The 20,300-nt window shown below is 29.3% G+C and overlaps 1 protein-coding gene across 7 annotated transcripts in view; it reads left to right on the top strand.

Annotated features, from left to right (window-relative positions):
- The window catches only part of LOC145265262 (kelch-like protein 5), an 879,607-nt gene that overhangs the window by 349,975 nt on the left and 509,332 nt on the right, over window positions 1-20,300 (top strand). For 2 of the 7 annotated variants that reach the window (XM_080121361.1, XM_080121212.1), the window contains exon 1: window positions 16,415-16,715. The exons of 3 other annotated variants lie outside the window; for them this stretch is intronic. In XM_080121361.1, the coding sequence (XP_079977487.1) occupies window positions 16,698-16,715 (18 nt within the window). In that variant the 5' untranslated portion in view covers window positions 16,415-16,697. Of the gene's footprint in view, window positions 1-16,132; window positions 16,716-20,300 lie in introns of those variants that run through there. 2 more of the 7 variants (XM_080121533.1, XM_080121282.1) reach the window with 2 other exon arrangements.

Here is a 20,300-nt window from a genome sequence, read left to right as displayed (position 1 = left end):
TATTCAGTGTGTCTAGACTAGCAACTGCCTCATGCTAGTATCGAAACTCGACCACCTAGACGAGAGTTTGCACTTCTAACCATTATGCTATTTTAGCTGCTGCTAAGTAGGTAGGTGAAATTATAATGATCAACATTGTTCAAGCGCCTTAAGCTCTAGTTGTTTACACAAAGATAATTGCATTATATGTTAGTAGGTGTTTGTTATTTCACTCACCAATATGCTCAACCCAAGAAAGGGAGCATTTATAATCATCCACAAACTGTTTCACTGTATCACAGCTCTTCAGTGTGGCTAGACTAGCAACTGCCTCAAGCTAGTATCAAAACTCAACCGCCTAGACAATAGTTGGTGCTTCTAACCATTACGGTATTTTCGCTATATATATCTTGCATGTATCATTAGTTAGTTGAAATCTTAAAAATATATATGAAGTAAAGTAATTTTCAGATCGTAAACTGCTTCAGCCATTTCCAGAACCGACTCCATATACTCCCCTCATCTCAAAAATATATATGAAGTAAAGTAATTCTGAGATCATAAACTGTTTCGGCTATTTCCAGGACTGATTCTATATACAAGCCTCTTAAAAATAATGATGTATAAAAGTAATTTTTTGACTGGAAACTGCTTCGGCCATTTCCGGCACTGACTTCATATATATCCTCCACTTTTAACTATATAGGAAATAAAGCAATTAAGCTTGGAAAATTGATTTGTGACAAAACAAACACTACTTCCCCCACCGCCGCCTAAATACAGAAGGTTTGATAAATTTCTATGATTTTTCAAATATGACAAGTATCAAAATCTATTTGATATTTGTACATGATTTTTAGAATATGAACAATAAGGGAGATAAACGTCAGACTTAAAATTATTTTTGTTTTTTCATACAACTACTATACTGTTCAAGTACAGTGGAATCCCGGGATACGATGGTCCTGAGGTACTGTTTTTTTTCAGGTTACGATCTGGAATAGAATGTTTTTCCGGCCTATGGTTACGGTATTTGCCCTGCCTTACGGTGTTATTTATAATGTCATTTGATTGTATACATGTCTATTATATACTGTTATGTATTTTGTTACTAATTTTTAATATGTACTGTGTAAAATTTTGTTTAAGACCCCACCATGCAGCAATTTCACTTCACGGTCCCAACCCCGGAATGGATTAATGCTGTATCCTCGGGTTCTACTGTATCTAATTTCTTGGGAAAGATACTGTAAAAATACCCGTAAAAAATTTTAATTTAAAAGTGAAACTACTCGATTATTTTACATGATTTTCTTTTGTTCTAAATTTTCCGTACGTCAAAGGTGAGAGTTTGTTTTTTCATCTGGGTGCTACATTTAAGAATTACCTTATTCCTTATAATAAATGTTATACAAGTAAGTTATATTATGTGATTTTTAGTTTTAATAGCTTTTATGTAGACCACACTTAGAATTTTCTTTATTTTATCATATGAGTACTATACTGCACAAGTACCTTATTTCTTGAGTAGAATACTGTACAAGTACCTTATTTTTTGGGTAGAATACTGTACAAGTACCTTATTTTTTGGGTAGAATACTGTACAAGTACCTTATTTTTTATTTAAAAATGAGACTGGTGATTTTACATAATTTTCTGCTGTGCTACTTTTCCGTATGTCACAGTTAAGAGTTTGTTTTTACATCAGAGTGCTATAGTGAAGAAACACCTTCTTTCTTATATAAATGTCATACTGCTCGAATATATTACGTGATTTTCGGTTTTGATAACATTTATGTAAGTCACAGGTAAGATTTTTTTTTGTTTTCATATGGGTACTATACTGTACAAGTACCTTATTTCTAATTTAAAAAATGAAACTACTCGACACTTTTATGTAATTTTCTGTTGTGCTAACTTTTCCATACGTCAGGATAAGAGTGTGTTTTTCATCTGCGTGCTATAGTAAAGAAGCACCTTATTTCCCATTTAAAAGTCATACTACTTGAATATATAACGTAATTTTCGGTTTTAATAACTTTTATGTACATCACAGGTAAGATTTTCTTTGTTTTTTCACATGAGTACTATACTGCACAAGTACTTTATTTCTTAGTTAGAATACTATACAAGTACCTCTCTTCTAATTAAAAAAAATTAAACTTCTTGATGATTTTACAAAATTTTCTGTTGTGCTAATCTTTCTGTATGTCACAGGTAAAAGTTGGTTTGTTTTCATATCAGTGTGCTATAGTAAAGAAGCACCTTATTTGTTATATAAATGTCAGTTATATTACGTGGTTTTCAGTTTCATAACTTTTATGTACAACACAGGTAGGATTTTCTTTGTTTTTTTTTCATATGAGTATTGTACTGCACAAGTACCTTATTTCTTGGGTACAAGTACCTCTCTTCTAATTTAAAAAATTAAACTGCTTGGTGATTTTACAAAATTTTCTGATATGCTAACTTTTCCATATGTCACAGGCAAGAGTTTGTTTTTATATCAAAGTGCTATATGGGTACTATACTGCACAAGTACCTTATTTCTTATAATGTACGATACAAGTAACTTACTTTTAACTTTAAAATGAAACTACTCGATACTTTTATGTAATTTTCTGTTTGTTCAATTTTCTGTATGTCAGGGGTAAAATTTTCATCTTGGTGCTATAGTAAAGACGCACCTTATTTCTCATTTAAGAGTTATACTATTCAAATATACAACGTGATTTTCGGTTTTAATAACTTATGTATGTCACATGTAATATTTTCTTTGATTTTATACGAGTACTATATTGTACAAGTACCCCACACTTTCTTGTATGCATAAATGCATTAAAAAGGTAAGTGATCATTTCATGTGATTTTTGGAATAGTACATCTATACAAATATGCAAACATACCCATACTTGAAATTCATAATGATCGGTTAATTAGTTTAGGAGCGAATCCAATACATGCAAATATATAAATATATACATATTTAAAATTCATAAAGAGAGATTTATTAGTTTAAGAGTGAATACAATACATACATGTATATATATATGGCTAAGGACAAAGTATAGTATCTGTTCGTATTGTTTGGTTTTTAGATGGGTACTACACTGTAGAAGCACCTTGTTTAAATTCATACTACTCAACAACTAAATATTTCAAAGTGCTGTTAATGATTAGGCAACAATTAACTATAGATACATGAAGAAATTGGATTGCGTAATGGATACTTAATTTTAACTAATACTAAACAAAAATGGAGATAATGCATGGAGGGAACCTACTCGGCTTTTTGGCTAAAATCAAAGTGGAGTATCTTTTTCAGCATTCCAGCGACTTCATCTCCCGCCCCCTCCCATAAACAGAGTATGGATATCATATTTTAATTAATACTACTTGATCAATGTACGTGATTTTTAGGATGTGACAAAGAAACACCCAGCATTACTTGATCAGTTTACGTGATTTTTGAAATGCGACAAGTAGGCAGTCAGCATTACTTGATCAATTTATCTGCTTTTTGGAATGTGACATATAAGAAATCAGCATAACTTGATCAATGTACGTGATTTTTGGAAAACTATTTTGGTACTCCTTGGGCGTTGAGTTCCATGGCGACCCGCAGAATTATTTAATGGTCGTTCCCTTAGTACCCCCCCCTAGTCAAGGCTAACGCATGCGCACGTAACATTTTTTATTTATTTACTTACGTGGTGGAGTTTCTATACTGATAGGTTTTTTGAAATTTTTTCACTGGATTATTATTGATTGAACACTAACCAGATTATGAAAAAAAATTGAAAAAAAAAAAAAATCATTTCAACATTTGAAAGGGGTACTCACTTTTTAGTTACCACGTTCTAGTAAATCGGTCACTCATTTTTTTTTTTTTCTAAATACGGAAGTGTCTTCGGGAGATATAAAATGGTCGCATGTTGACGAAGCAATGTATCGGGAGACGTACGGGATGAAAAATTATTGGTAAATTTTTAGATTAGGTCCACCTTCTCAATTTGTTTTTAAATGACAACTTGAAATGGTTTTCGACTATGCTGAATACGAAAATCGCATTGAAATTTTGCAGAAATAAGTAGTTATCAAGATATAAAAAGTTGTATTATGCATTGTAATCTTTGGCGGCCATCTTTTTTACGTGCGTGTAATTGTTTGAAAGGAAAATTGTGGAGGTGGACCTAATCTAAAAAAATACCAAATTATTAAACATTTCTCCAGCATGTTAGTGAAATTTATAATACTTTTAAAAAAATTAAAAAAAAAAAAAGTTTTGAAAAAAAACAAAAAAACTCACCTTTCATCAAAACAATTTAAAAAAAAAAAAAACACCCACAAACTGACTTTTAACTAAGTTAAAAAAAAAAAAATTTTTAAACTCGAAACTTTATTTTCATAAAAACAATAAAAAAGTCATGTTCAATCTATTTTTTTTCTTTGAGAAACAAATATATTTCTGACTTACAAATGCGGTAGAGGCACATATTATTTTTACTTTCTATGGTTTTGATATACCGCGTTTTTATTGCTTACAAAATGGGTGACTGATTTATCAGAACGTTGTAACTAAAAAGTAAACACCACTTTCAAATGTCGAAATAATGATTATAGAAATTAAGCATGTGAGTGATGGTTGTACAACGTCGCCTTTCGCACTTTTACAAACATTATTTACGTTAACTCTTTTCATAAATAATTTTTTAAAAAAGTAACTAAACCATTTATTGATAATTTGTCACGTGTACAAACATTTATTTATTTACGTAGGCTTAACTCTTTTCATGAATAAGAAAAGTTTTACTCTTTAAGAATAATAAAAGGAAAAAGTTACTGAACATTTATAAAAGGACTTACTTCTTTTCATGAAGGCCAGAGGAATAGTTGGCCGAAAAGTCGTGAAACAACTAATAAAGATGAGAATAATAGTCCGCAATAAATAAAAATGGTGCTAATGCAGAGAGCGATCCACGCTATTTTTTAAATCATATTTCCACGTTTAATTAACGTTTTACGATATGTTTTTTTTTATTCAATTGTAAGGTTAAAGTACAGAATAGGTACAAAACATCCTCCCCTCCCCATGTTAACTTTTTAAATAATAACATTATTTCAGCACGGATCACTCTCTGCATGAGTATCATAAAAATTAATCCAATAATACTTATCTCAATAAGTGAAAGGCTAATTTCTACCGGAAATAAAATGGCGATAATCTCGCAGTTACGAAAAATATTTTTTATTTAATTTAATATTTTTATAATTCGCAATGTTAAATTATTTTAATAACATAAAAACATTCCTTGACTTTAAAAATAGAATTTCTGAAAATTTCAATTAAATTGGTAACGTAGAAATATGGTTTTATTCGCTTTTAACGAACCAAAATTACATTTTATATATATATATATATATATATATATTTATTTATTTATTTTTTAATTATTTTTTTTTTTACTATAATAATTAAATACCTACAGACACTAGTGTTTCATCCTTTCGGGATTCTTCAGTGCAGGGTGTCACGATTACTACCAGTCGAACGATTCGAACCCCGCGACACGAGACATCTCTGGCTCGATTAGCGGAGGCCGTATCCATTCGGCTACCATTAATCATGTGAAATAGCGTTGAATTTTAAACATTTTAATTTAAATGTTCATTACGTCAGACAGACAGTGATCAAATCGTTATATGATGATCTACGCATAAGAGCTAAATTGACCGACTTTTTAATTCAACAGAAAGTGCTCAACGATAAGAAACGTATTTCTAAAAGGGGCTGTCATAATTATTTTTTTTTTTACTATAATAATTAAATACCTACAGACACTAGTGTTTCATCCTTTCGGGATTCTTCAGTGCAGGGTGTCACGATTACTACCAGTCAGACGATTCGAACCCCGCGACACGAGACATCTCTGGCTCGATTAGCGGAGGCCGTATCCATTCGGCTACCATTAATCATGTGAAATAGCGTTGAATTTTAAACATTTTAATTTAAATGTTCATTACGTCAGACAGACAGTGATCAAATCGTTATATGATGATCTACGCATAAGAGCTAAATTGACCGACTTTTTAATTCAACAGAAAGTGCTCAACGATAAGAAACGTATTTCTTAAAGGGGCTGTCATAATTATTTTTTTTTTTTTTACTATAATAATTAAATACCTACAGACACTAGTGTTTCATCCTTTCGGGATTCTTCAGTGCAGGGTGTCACGATTACTACCAGTCGAACGATTCGAACCCCGCGACACGAGACATCTCTGGCTCGATTAGCGGAGGCCGTATCCATTCGGCTACCATTAATCATGTGAAATAGCGTTGAATTTTAAACATTTTAATTTAAATGTTCATTACGTCAGACAGACAGTGATCAAATCGTTATATGATGATCTACGCATAAGAGCTAAATTGACCGACTTTTTAATTCAACAGAAAGTGCTCAACGATAAGAAACGTATTTCTTAAAGGGGCTGTCATAATTATTTTTTTTTTTACTATAATAATTAAATACCTACAGACACTAGTGTTTCATCCTTTCGGGATTCTTCAGTGCAGGGTGTCACGATTACTACCAGTCGAACGATTCGAACCCCGCGACACGAGACATCTCTGGCTCGATTAGCGGAGGCCGTATCCATTCGGCTACCATTAATCATGTGAAATAGCGTTGAATTTTAAACATTTTAATTTAAATGTTCATTACGTCAGACAGACAGTGATCAAATCGTTATATGATGATCTACGCATAAGAGCTAAATTGACCGACTTTTTAATTCAACAGAAAGTGCTCAACGATAAGAAACGTATTTCTTAAAGGGGCTGTCATAATTATTTTTTTTTTTACTATAATAATTAAATACCTACAGACACTAGTGTTTCATCCTTTCGGGATTCTTCAGTGTGATCCTCAATTTATTAATTTATTATATATATATATATATATATATATATATATATATATATATATATATATATATATATATATATATATAATAAATTAATAAATTATATAAAAAGTCTGCCCACCTAATTCATAATAAGCCACCACGTGACCGTTGTAAAAATATGCATATATATAATTAGGAAAAAGCATAATTTCTACAACACAACATGCCTGAGAATGATAGAGGTATCTCTGTCGAAAGCGCTCACTATGGATCCAACTTATACAATTTTGAAAAAAAAGCACAAAGAAAACTATTCGAAGATTGGAGAAGATGAAAAGAATGATAATAAACAGAAGAATTCCGTGCTCTATTCTTTTTTATATAATAAAGTAATTATTTTTCCTTATTTCATTGACAATTTCGAATAAAAAATCTGTATATGCTAACTTGTTCGACCAGCCACTTAAGCCAATTCCTGATGTATCTTTTCAGAAAGCATGCATCTGTTTCATGCCTATTTCTTACATTTTTGGGAGATCAGACAGCTTCTCCAAACATTCATACAGGAAGTCGGAGGTATTTTCACTCTCACACTCAAATCTACTACAACATCCACCGCATAACACCTGGCTTTTTCTCCATGGGATTATTTTTTCAGCCTAATATTATTGGTATTTTGTTTTTACACTATTCCTGTTTTCTATTATATACAATAAATTTTCAACCTAAATAATGACTTTTCTTGTAAAGTTTTGGGATTCTGCTTTTCTATTTGGAATCATTTCTTCCACGTTCCAGTTTCATGGAATATAAGAATAGCAGTTTTGTACGTATTATTAGGATTCTTTGGACAACTGTTCTAATCGTCTGTGTGTGTTTTTACAATGCTTTTGTCGATGTAACCTCCAACCTTCTTCATGTGTATTCTCATCTCAAAATTCAGACTAGGTTTTGTAATACTCAGATAGTCACTTTCATTATTAATACTTATACATATTAATTTGTACTTTATTTCCATCTCATATAATTTCTGTTACGACAAAAAGATATCATTACCAGGTCACTTCGGACACATTCAAATTTTTCCCTTTTTTTTTTTCAGAACTCGATTTCATAACTATAAAGATCATGCGAGAATATCAGATTACATTTTAGAATCTATTTTCGAACGGTTAACATTGTTTTTCTTTGAATTACAAAAAATGTCCGTCAAAACTTTGCTTAACATATATCTTTCTTTTTATTTCGTTTATTTATTTATTTATTCTACTTATATTCTGCAAATACGCCATGAAAATCTGTTTGGATAAGATTTTTTTTTAAACATAAGCAATTCGTACATTTGCTTGAATAAGCTTTCCATTTTTTTTTTCTTGAAACTTAAGTGATCCATTTATATGTTTGGTCATTACATCAAAGCAGATACAAAGTCTATTTTTACAAAATTACTTTCGACAACAAGCAGGATTTTTGTTTTTATTCACTTTTTAAACTTGCAACGTCTTTAAGAAAATATGTTTTAATGACTATTGGTAATTTATTTTTCAACTTGACTTTTTTAACACATTTCTTATCTTATTTCATTGAATTAGTTTTTTAATCTATAATATAAATTGCAACTGTCTACTTAAATGTATGTATGTATGTATGTATGTATGTATGTATGTATCGCAAAAGCTTTCGTTAGATGCGACAGAATTTTACGAGATTGGTATCATTTTGAAGTCCGACCCTTCGGACGAAAAATATAAAAGAATTGGCTAAAAATAGTAATTCCTTCACCCTCAACTGTTTGTACAGGAAGGGGTCGCTTTTTTCGGCGATATTTTCAAAAGCCATCGCCTCTTTTCGATTGTCTAGCCTTAATTTAAACCTACGTCACTTCCAGTTTGGCCATGAGCACAACAACTAATGCATAAGGTTGTTTTTTTTTTCATTTTCTTTTACTCCTTCGCGGTATGGGTTCGAGCCTGTCTGCCTACCATCACTTTTTTTCTTTTTTTTTTTTTTTTTTGCTCCACACACCACTCCAAACACCCAGGCAACGCCAGGCACCCAGCCTAGTCTAATATATAAAAGGCAAAATGTGTGTGTGTCTGTGTGTGTTTGTATGTCTGCCAAAATCTTTCGATACATGCAACAAACACTGACAAAATTGATATCATTAGAAAGATTGATCTCTCGGACAACAAATATGTAAAAATTGGGCCAAAAAGTTTATTCTGTAATGGGACGTTTTTTGCAAGGAGGAGTTAATTTTTGTGTTGATATTTTTGCAAGTAATTTACGCCTAGCGATCCTTACGTAAGTTTAAAACACGTTATTTCGAAGGCCCGTGATGTCACAAGTGTGCCGTGGGCGAGACAGCTAATGCATTTGCTTTTTTCACCTCCTTTTCCTCTTTCATGTTACAGGTTCGAGCCTGGTTACTGCAGATAATTTATTTTTTTTATATTCGCTCAGGTATTTGCTGCTATTTCCATTGAAACAATTCATTTATTTTTTTTTTCTAGGGATTGGTTGCTTAATAGGCTTACTATAGTACCTCTCTCCACCTGGGCAACACCGGGTATCCCTGCTAGTATGTAATGTAGGCCTGTTTAAATCAGCTTTTCATTTTTTCTTGAAACTTAACTGATCCATACATATTTTTGACAATCAAAGCAAAGCAGCTACAGAAGGTATTATGCAAAATTACTCTCGACTACAAGCCGGACTTCTGATTTTATTTATTTTTTAAAAGCAGTTTGATTTATCTTTTCGTAACGTTTCCTATAATGTTAGTACTGACGTTTATGTTTGACTTGAAGATTCTTGAATTTGAAAAATACACACCTTAAAAAAATTGAAGGTTGCATCGGCTGAAACGTTGTGAATATAGCAATCAATATGAGAATAGTAGATCCAATAATCCATATAATCAAGGAAAAATAAACAATTTACATTTTTTTTTACTTTTTTCAAAATTAATTTTTAACAGACCCACTTCTTTTATTTAAACAAAATTATCCTTCATTAACTCAAATACTGATCTGAAGTTGGGATTGGCCATTAAGCTTCCCCAACAGTCTGGATGGCAACCTCCCTGTTTCGAACTTTTTCGCATTTGGTGCTGAACAACCATAAGCAACAAATAATTCAATAGTTCAGAGTTGGAGCCTGGGATTTCTTGAGATAATTTACTTTCACAGGCAGCGCCGGGACACGGTTAAATATACTTATGAGAACTAATCTCACACAGAGAAATGATTGCGTTTCATTCCCAAGGCAAATAATCAGATTAATTGCCTGATTATTTACACTGAGAATGAAATACAGACGTTTCTGTGTAGCTTACTTGCCAAACGTATATTTTTAGACTTATATTAAACTGTACTCATATATTTAGCACTGCTGAAGTAAATACTGAAAAGATATATGTACCATATATTATTTCATAAGAAATAGTTAAGTGTGTGTGTGTGTGTGTGTGTGTGTGTGTGTGTGTGTGTGTGTGTGTGTGTGTGTGTGTGAAACAATAATGCTAGGTAGGTTCAGAATGGAATAAGATCTGGGACATTGTATAGGAGTTGCCACGTGGTCGTAGAGGCCAATATGTGAGTCAAAATATCAACCGCAAGTTGGGCAATAAAGATCAGATGTTAGTACTACCCACTAATGCCACTGGGTTCACCTCTAATGTGGAAATGTAGCTTATATTAGAACTGTCACCGTAGTGCATGGATGACTTTTCAGTCTGACCTGCAGAGAAACCAAGGTTCAAGACTGATGTTACAGTGCTTCACGTCTTTTGATGCATGGATTGATTAGTCTAGTAAATTATGAAATAAAGAAGCAAGTTTTGGTATTTTGTTGTTGCTGCTGCTGTTGCTAATGTTCTAGTTGTCATCATAATTGACATTTTATTCCCTCCTCAATTCTTTATATATATATATATATATATATATATATATATATATATATATATATATATATATATATATATATATATATATATATATATATACTAGCATTTCAGCCCGGCGTTGCCCGGGTGTTTGGAGGTGTATGTTGAGAAAAAAAAAAAGAGAAAGAAAAAGCGGTCAATTTTTTTAAACTTTGACCCCTATTATGTCCCCTTAACATTTATTGTTTTGGACTCAAATCAAGTTATTCAGTTATATCCATGTCCAAGGAACCTATATCTAAAATTTCAAGTGTTTAGACCCACAATTGGCGGAGGAGTTTGGTAGAATTCTCAAAGGTCAAATCGTTGAACTTTGACCCCTTGCTCGGGTGTTTGGAGGTGTATGCTGTGCAAAAAAAGCAAAAAAAAAAACAAAAAAAATGGTTAATTTTTTAAAACTTTGACCCCTATTATGACCCCTTAAAATTTATTGTTTCGGGCTCAAATCACTTTATTAAGTTAGATCCATGTTCAAGGAACCTATATCTAAAATTTCAAGTGTCTAGACCCAAAATTGTCGGAGGAGTTTGGTAGAGTTCTTAAAGGTCAAATCGTTGAAATTTGACCCCTTAACAGCCAAATTTCTGGCTGACACCCGTCACATCAATTTTCCCAAATCTCAGTACCCGGTATTTCAAATTTCGAGTCTATAGACTAAAAATTGACAGAATTATTGCGTAGGGAAATGTACACAGACAGACAGACAGACACGTTCACTTTTATATATATATATATATATATATATATATATATATATATATATATATTTTTTACTATAATAATTAATTAAATACCTACAGACACTAGTGTTTCATCCTTTCGGGATTCTTCAGTGCAGGGTGTCACGATTACTACCAGTCGAACGATTCGAACCCCGAATAAGTTAATCATTTTAATATTAATGACTACCACTTCTCTTTCTGCCCTTCATTTCTCTCTTCTTAACTTACTTTCATCATTTTCTTCCTGCCCTCTCTCCCTCTCTTCATTTCTCTTTTTCATTTCTCTTCACTCTCTTTCTCTCGCCACTTGTCCTTCTTTTCCCTCTATGACTTTCTTTAATCTTTCTTTTCCTTCTCCCTTTTTACTTTATCCTCCCTCTTTGTTTATTTGTACATTTCTTTCTCTCTTCCCTCCGTCTCTTTTCATGTCTCTCATTCTTCGCTTTCCCTATCCTTGTCTATCTTTTTCTTCCATTTATCCTTTTTTTTTCTTTCTCTCATACTCATTCACACAACCCCCCCTCTCTCTCTCTCTCTCTCTCTCTCTCTCTCTCTCTCTCTCTCTCTCTCTCTCTCTCTATTTATCACCGTTTCTTAAGGTTTGTTTTTATCTCTCTTTTTACTTCTATTTCCCTCTCTTTGTTCATTTTCACTTCTTTCCATCAATGTTTCCCTTTCCGTCTTTCGATTTCTACCTCATTTTCTTCTATCTACCGCTCCCCCCTTCATCTCTCTCTCTCTCTCTCTCTCTCTCTCTCTCTCTCTCTCTCTCTCTCTTGTATCCCTCTCCTTTCTTATTTCCAGCTCTTCGTCTTCTTTGTATCGTTTTCTTTCTATACCTTAATCTTCCATTTCCTTTAATTTTCTCTTCCTAATGTATTGATACTGCTAATATCCATTTCACGCGCAACAAAACCTCTCCTCTTCTTCTCGTCTCTCTAACTAACTCGTCTCGTTCTGTTCGCGATGACAATTTCTGTATACAACGGCAGAACAACCGTCTTCTTTTCTTCGGAATAAAAAGAAAAAAGTCGCTAATGTTTTTGTTTGTTTGTTGCATTTTTTTCATTTTTTTTTTTTTTTACACTAAGAACAGCAACAAGCACCTGCGGAATTATATCATTTTGCTCTGTACATACATCGTACGTACATATATATCTCATCGCTTCTTCGCTTCTCAAGCATTTCTAACCACTAGAATAATATATAAACTAAAAAAAAAAAAAAAAAAAAAAAAACTCATCAAAATAATATTCTCTAATTTCTAGTTTATACGACAAAAACAAACCAACAAACAAAAAGAAACCCCCATTCTCACCAATAAAAATGTATTTAAAAAAAAACGCGCATGAAATAATCGAAATAAGAAGTTGCAATATCGAGATTTTCGACTTGGACTTGTAAACTGGAATATTGGAACGTTGTTTCCTATAACAACAACAGAACAACATACATATGGCATAAGGCCAGCATATTTCTTGTTGATATTTAACATATTCTTTCGAGTTCGTTTTCACCTGTCTGCTGTTAACGCGATTTTGTTATTTACCATTATTACCGAGAATAGAAAATTTAAGTTAAAAAGCGGGGACATATTCTTCTTCTTCTTCTTCTTCTTCTTCTTCTTCTTCTTCTTCTTCTTCTTCTTCTTCTTCTTCTTCTTCTTCTTCTTCAACAACAAAAACAACAATAATAATAATAACAATAATAATAATAACAATAATAATAATAACAACAATAATAATAATAATAACAATAACAATAATAATAATAATAATAACAATAATAATAATAATAATAACAATAATAATAATAATAACAATAATAATAACAATATTAATAATAATAATAATAATAACAATAATAATAATAACAATAATAATAATAATAACAATAATAATAATAACAATAATAATAATAATAATAATAACAATAATAATAACAATAATAATAATAACAATAATAATAATAACAATAATAATAATAACAATAACAATAATAATAATAATAATAATAATAATAATAATAACAATAACAATAATAATAAGTGCTCTGCAGAGGCCGATGCTTATAATCGGCTTTACAGGTAATAAAAAGACACAGACAAAAATAACAACGAGAAAAAATAATTGATTTTAAAAAATAAGTGAGTGATATTTTATTCATTTTGTTGATAAAATATTAAAAAACTTTTTAATTTTATTCTTTAAATACAACAAATCAACGACCAGCAAACATTCACTTTTTTATGCTTTACATTCGGTCACATTTTTACCAACTTCTACTATTACACATGAAACTGAAAAGTTACAACCTTGAAAAGCAAGAAGCGTGTGGCGCCATATTTAAACTTGGGAGGGTTTAAGAGGTAACTATTCATTTACCTTAACTAAGAGGTGGTGATCGCGACCCTAAATTCGGCTCTAACTCATAATCCAGGGGTGACGGTCAAGATTCTAAATCAAGCTTCGGGTGATGTACAGATCGTTTAGTATGTGACAAAGCGTCGACAGATAACTCACAAGTACCAAACAAAACAGCAGTAATAAAAAAAAGTAAAAAAATAATATAAATATAATAATATAAATAAGTAATACACTAATAATATAAATATAATAATATAAATAATAAAAAGTAATGCACTAATAATATAAATATAATAATATAAATAAGTAATACACTAATAATATACATATAATAATATAAATAATAAAAAGTAATGCACTAATAATATAAATATAATAATATAAATAATAAAAATTAATGCACTAATAATATAAATATAATAATATAAATAATAAAAGGTAATACACTAATAATATAAATATAATAATATAAATATGTAATACTCTCATAATATAAATATAATAATATAAATAATAAAAATTAATGCACTAATAATATAAATATAATAATATAAATAATAAAAGGTAATACACTAATAATATAAATATAATAATATAAATAATAAATGTAATACACCAATAATATAAATATAATAATATAAATAATAAAAGTAATACACTAATAATATAAATATAATAATATAAATAAGTAATACACTAATAATATAAATATAATAATATAAATAATAAAAGTAATATACTAATAATATAAATATAATAATATAAATAAGTAATACACTAATAATATAAATATAATAATATAAATAATAAAAAGTAATACACTAATAATATAAATATAATAATATAAATAATTAATACACTAATAATATAAATATAATATAAATAATATAAATAATTAATACACTAATAATATAAATATAATCATATAAATGTTAAAACGTAATGCACTAATAATATAAATATAATCATATAAATAATAAAAAGCAATACACTAATAATATAAATATAATAATATAAATAAGTAATATACTAATAATATAAATATAATAATATAAATCATATAAATAATTAATACACTAATAATATAAATATAATCATATAAATAATAAAAAGTAATACACTAATAATATAAATATAATCATATAAATAAGTAATACACTAATAATATAAATATAATAATATAAATCATATAAATAATTAATACACTAATAATATAAATATAATCATATAAATGTTAAAACGTAATGCACTAATAATATAAATATAATCATATAAATAATAAAAAGTAATGCACTAATAATATAATATAATAATATAAATAATTAATACACTAATAATATAATATAATAATATAAATAATAAAAAGTAATACACTAATAATATAATATAATAATATAAATAATTAATACACTAATAATATAATATAATAATATAAATAATAAAAAGTAATACACTAATAATATAAATATAATAATATAAATCATATAAATAATTAATACACTAATAATATAAATATAATCATATAAATAATAAAAAGTAATACACTAATAATATAAATATAATAATATAAATAATTAATACACTAATAGTATAATATAATAATATAAATAATAAAAAGTAATACACTAATAATATAAATATAATAATATAAATAATTAATACACTAATAATATAATATAATAATATAAATAATAAAAAGTAATACACTAATAATATAAATATAATAATATAAATAATTAATACACTAATAATATAAATATAATAATATAAATAATAAAAAGTAATACACTAATAATATAAATATAATAATATAAATAATTAATACACTAATAATATAATATAATAATATAAATAATAAAAATTAATACACTAATAATATAAATATAATAATATAAATAATTAATACACTAATAATATAATATAATAATATAAATAATAAAAAGTAATACACTAATAATATAAATATACTAATATAAATAATTAATACACTAATAATATAATATAATAATATAAATAATAAAAAGTAATACACTAATAATACAAATATAATAATATAAATAATATAAATAAGTAATATACTAATAATATAAATATAATCATATAAATGATAAAACGTAATACTTTAATAATGTCAAGTAATGCAACTAATAAAGAATATGAAAATAATTTATTTTTCTTTAATTGATTTTTAAACTAACATTCGTAATCTTAGAGTCGAAGTATATGTTTGTACGCTTACATCAATTCTAGTGTGGACTCTTTTAAATCACCGATTGCAAAATATTTTTAAAAGAGGAAAAGAAAAATTAAATGATTGGGATGAGAAAAAGAGGGAGAATGATTGATACTTAGTGGACTCGTCACGCCGTTGAACACAGGCATTTGATTTGTCTGACATAACGTTTTTTCATCAAGCATCCAGACACCCACCTCCGCATCTTCATCCATACCTTACCTGTTGCAGGACTTCTTCATCGCTTACAACTTGCGAAAAAAAAAAGATCTTACTCAGAAGCGTATAGAAATGATTAAGAGTTAGATTTTCATCCTGGTAGTGTTAAGCTGAGGCCCCTGTTTATATTTTTTTTTTTAGAATCTGGAAAATAAAAAGCAGGACGAATAGGAGACATTTTACAGAGGCCACTCACTCTGGAAGTGCCAGCCACTGCTAAAAGAGGAAAAAGGGAAACGGAGAACTAACTGTTATTATTATTCAATTTCTGCTAGCTTCGAAGTACACCACCGAGCGTGACACATGCAGGAATACTTACCTGTATGCTTCCAAGCTTTCAGGTAAGAAAAGAACGCGTAAAAAGCAAAACTTTTTTTTTTTAATAATCATTCTAAAATTTAAAGTTGGAGATTATTTCCACAAGATTCTTAGGATTCTTTTACTATTGCATCACTACTCATCAAGGCCAAGAGCCACTCGGGGATAAGGAATAACGAGACGAAAAAGAGTGCCAGATGAAAGATGATGGAACATTATATGCGCACTAATATTGATTAATGTTATTAACTGATTATCATTTATGGGGCGATTTTTGACAAGAATTTGTTGATAATTGAATTTGATGATAATCAAGTTATAATCAGTCGGGAAGCACTTCTGCGGCAATGTGTTCCACGGACAGAAAACCCTTTATTTTGTATTAAACTTTATTTTTTTTATTATTATGGAATTTAAAATGTACTTGACATGTATCTTCTTTTTTTTTTTTTTTTTTGCTAGGAATAAAGTGTAGTATCTGTCTAATATTGAGGCAATTAAAATTTTTGTCTCAATCAGGAGTGCCCTTTTTGGACATTTTGATTTTTTCCCCCCACATTAAAAATCGACTTTCTGTCTACCCATACCATCGTCGGAGAAGTGGGAGGCAAGTAATATGGACATGTATCTCCTATTACTTATCTCCTCCATTTCGCAATTTATCTCCCCCATTTCGCAAAGTTAGATACAATATCGTTTTCTTGTTAATATGATAGAGAATAGGACCCCCCCCTCTCAAAACGGCCACTCTGTATTGAGAGCATTTTTTTTTAAGAGCAGAATAGTTACTGCACTTTAAATTGAAAAAAAAATTAAACGAATTTTACAAATTAGGCACAAGGCCATCAAAAATGGAGATCGGTAGTAATTCTCTGTTTATCCTACTGATAATGACATGCATTTTGACTAATTCGTCAAGCACTCTATTTTTCATTATTTACACACTTGCCCATTACTTTCGTTTTCAGTAGTCACCACAATACCGCATTTACATGATGGACTGTCCTATTTGAGATATCCCAAATAGTTTTAAATAATATTTCTTTACAATAGATAAAAAGATATTTACAATTTCATTAGAAAAATAGACCCGCAAAAGAAAAAAAACCGAATAAACAAAATAAACTAACGTTTGTAAGATCCTTTCTTTAAACAAACCGGTAAATCTCTTAGTGGGAGTGGGATTCAAGTGTGAGTTAAAGGATTAGGTGGAGTTTGAGAGTAGATGATATCCTTCAAAGATAATCACAATTTGGGAAGGATAAAAATGGAGTACACTTTGATCTTAGTCCAAAACGCTGGATAAAAATTTAAAGGTCGATTTTTCTATTAAAAATGAAATAATTTACTAATTATATATTATAGTAGTAAGTTTGATCTTTATTTCTGAACTCATGTTAGAATATTTAAGTATTCAGGTCGGGTACTTTTAAAGGTACTCAAAGTTGAAAATTAATGGAGACCACCTGCAGATGGCTACTTCTTTTTGGTAATATCTTTTTTTTTTCCCCCAAAGAAAGTGTAACATGTCTATTTTTATTTTAAATTTATTTCATTAAAAAACCTCTGTTGGTAAAGATCAGTTTTATTTACAGGTTTTGTTTTACCAAATTTAGAGTCCACTTTTGGGAGAGCTGAATTCTCCATATTAAATCGACCTTGTGTCTAACTTTACCTTCGTGCGAAGGCAAGTATATAAAACAAGTTCAGCTTCATGTACCTACAAATCTACCTACTTAATCTGTTACCTTTCCATGTCCCTCTTTTCTTATAACTTCCTATCATTTTTTTTTTTTATTATTAACCGTGAAATTTCCAAGATTGTTACTAAGCCGCCACCCACCCACCTACCCGAGAACAAAATTAGAAACGAGGTCGGTTTTTAATGTGAGGAAAATTTAGCACCCCTAAAGGAGCACTGGATTAGAACAAAATAAAAATTGGCTTAGTCTAAGAAGGAATTAGCCTTTCCTTCTCAGACCGAGGACGGAAAAGATTAAATATAGTATCAGAAGAGATTCTATACCTTGTTCCCAACCAAAATCACTATTCATGAATTGTTGCAGTTAATGTTAATATCATATTGCTGTGTTCTTCATCATAATGATGATGATCACCATCATCACTATCATCAGCCATTACTTCTCTTTGTCAACTTGTTTACTTTGCTATAGAAAAAAAATAAAAACTTGATATTCTGTGTAAGTGAATTATTGTATAGTATGATATGAAATAGAGAGAGAAAGAAAGACTAAAATTTACATAAAAATATGTATTCTTAAAGTATATACCTGTTATAATATTGACTAAATTGTTACAAATAACAAACTCAATGAAGTTATGCTTACAGATTCAGGGCAGATATACTGATATTCCAATGACCAAATGAAAGAATCAGTTACAATCATAACTTCTGTTAATTTTTAATTTTTTTTTTTTATTAATTTTTAATTTTTAAAATTTTGGTGAATGTCTATACTTTCATCATTATATATATATATGTATATATATATATATATATATATTAGTGATGGGAAGATTCTGATATTTTTAGCAATTCCGATACAATTACTGATTCTGATTCCAATTCTTTTAAAATCTCCAAATATTTAGTATATAGTTGTTTTTTTTGTTTTGTTGGTTTTTTTTTTGGGGGGGGGTTTAGTTTTCTGATTATATATGTACTTATATTTTCGCAAATGTAAAAAACACTCGTGAGGATTTTTGCATGGATTTTAGTTTTACTGGTAGTTTAAAATCAATAAATATTTGTCATGTTATCATTAATACGAGCAGTGGGAAGCTGAGTTTTAAACAAATCGAACAAAAAACAAAAGCAAAAAAATCGTTTCTGGTATTGAAAATTAGACACTAATTATTTCCCAACACTAACGTGTGTGTGTGTGTGTGTGTGTGTGTGTGTGTGTGTGTGTGTGTGTGTGTGTGTGTGTGTGTGTGTGTGTGATATTAACGAAAAGTCATTGAATTGAATAATCACAATATTTATTCAAGATGGCAGTTAAACTTAACAGATTTGCATATTTTGAAAATGTGTCGAATATGCAGTAATATTCATGTGCATTAAGAGTGCCATAAATAGGTAATTGCTATCATTATCTTTAATCTAGCTGATCCCCCAACAGTTATATGAAACAAAAAGCCAGCAGCTAAAAGCTTAAAATAAAAGGAAAATCAGAAATGCTGGTAAAATTAAAAATCTCCAAACAGTTGAGTTGGCGTCCATTAAGTGATTCAGACCATAGTCTAATAAAATTGCTTGTTATTTTATTTTCATAAAATTGTTCTGTAATAATTTGATACAAGTATTTTGTCCGTTGTTCATGATTTAAATGCATTAATTAAAGGGATTTCAATGTACCCAGACCGATCCAAAAACCAAATCTTATCGCTCAGACCCTTTTTGCATACTATATAAGATGCTACAAGATACTATATAAGAACATCGCATATTTTATGCCTTACAAAACAGTAGACATTAAGGAAAATGCTATTGTTAAAACATAGTGTTTTAATTTTCTAAAAAGATGGTGTACTATGTGTTTTTATATTCACCTGTAAAGATACCAACAACTAAAAAAACTTATATT

The sequence above is a fragment of the Euprymna scolopes genome, chromosome 1 (genome assembly GCF_053919585.1).
Source record: "Euprymna scolopes isolate OS-2025 chromosome 1, ASM5391958v1, whole genome shotgun sequence".
Lineage (NCBI taxonomy): Eukaryota > Metazoa > Mollusca > Cephalopoda > Sepiida > Sepiolidae > Euprymna > Euprymna scolopes.
Note: the sequence above shows the minus strand (reverse complement) of the source record. Positions and strands in the feature narration are given on the sequence as shown.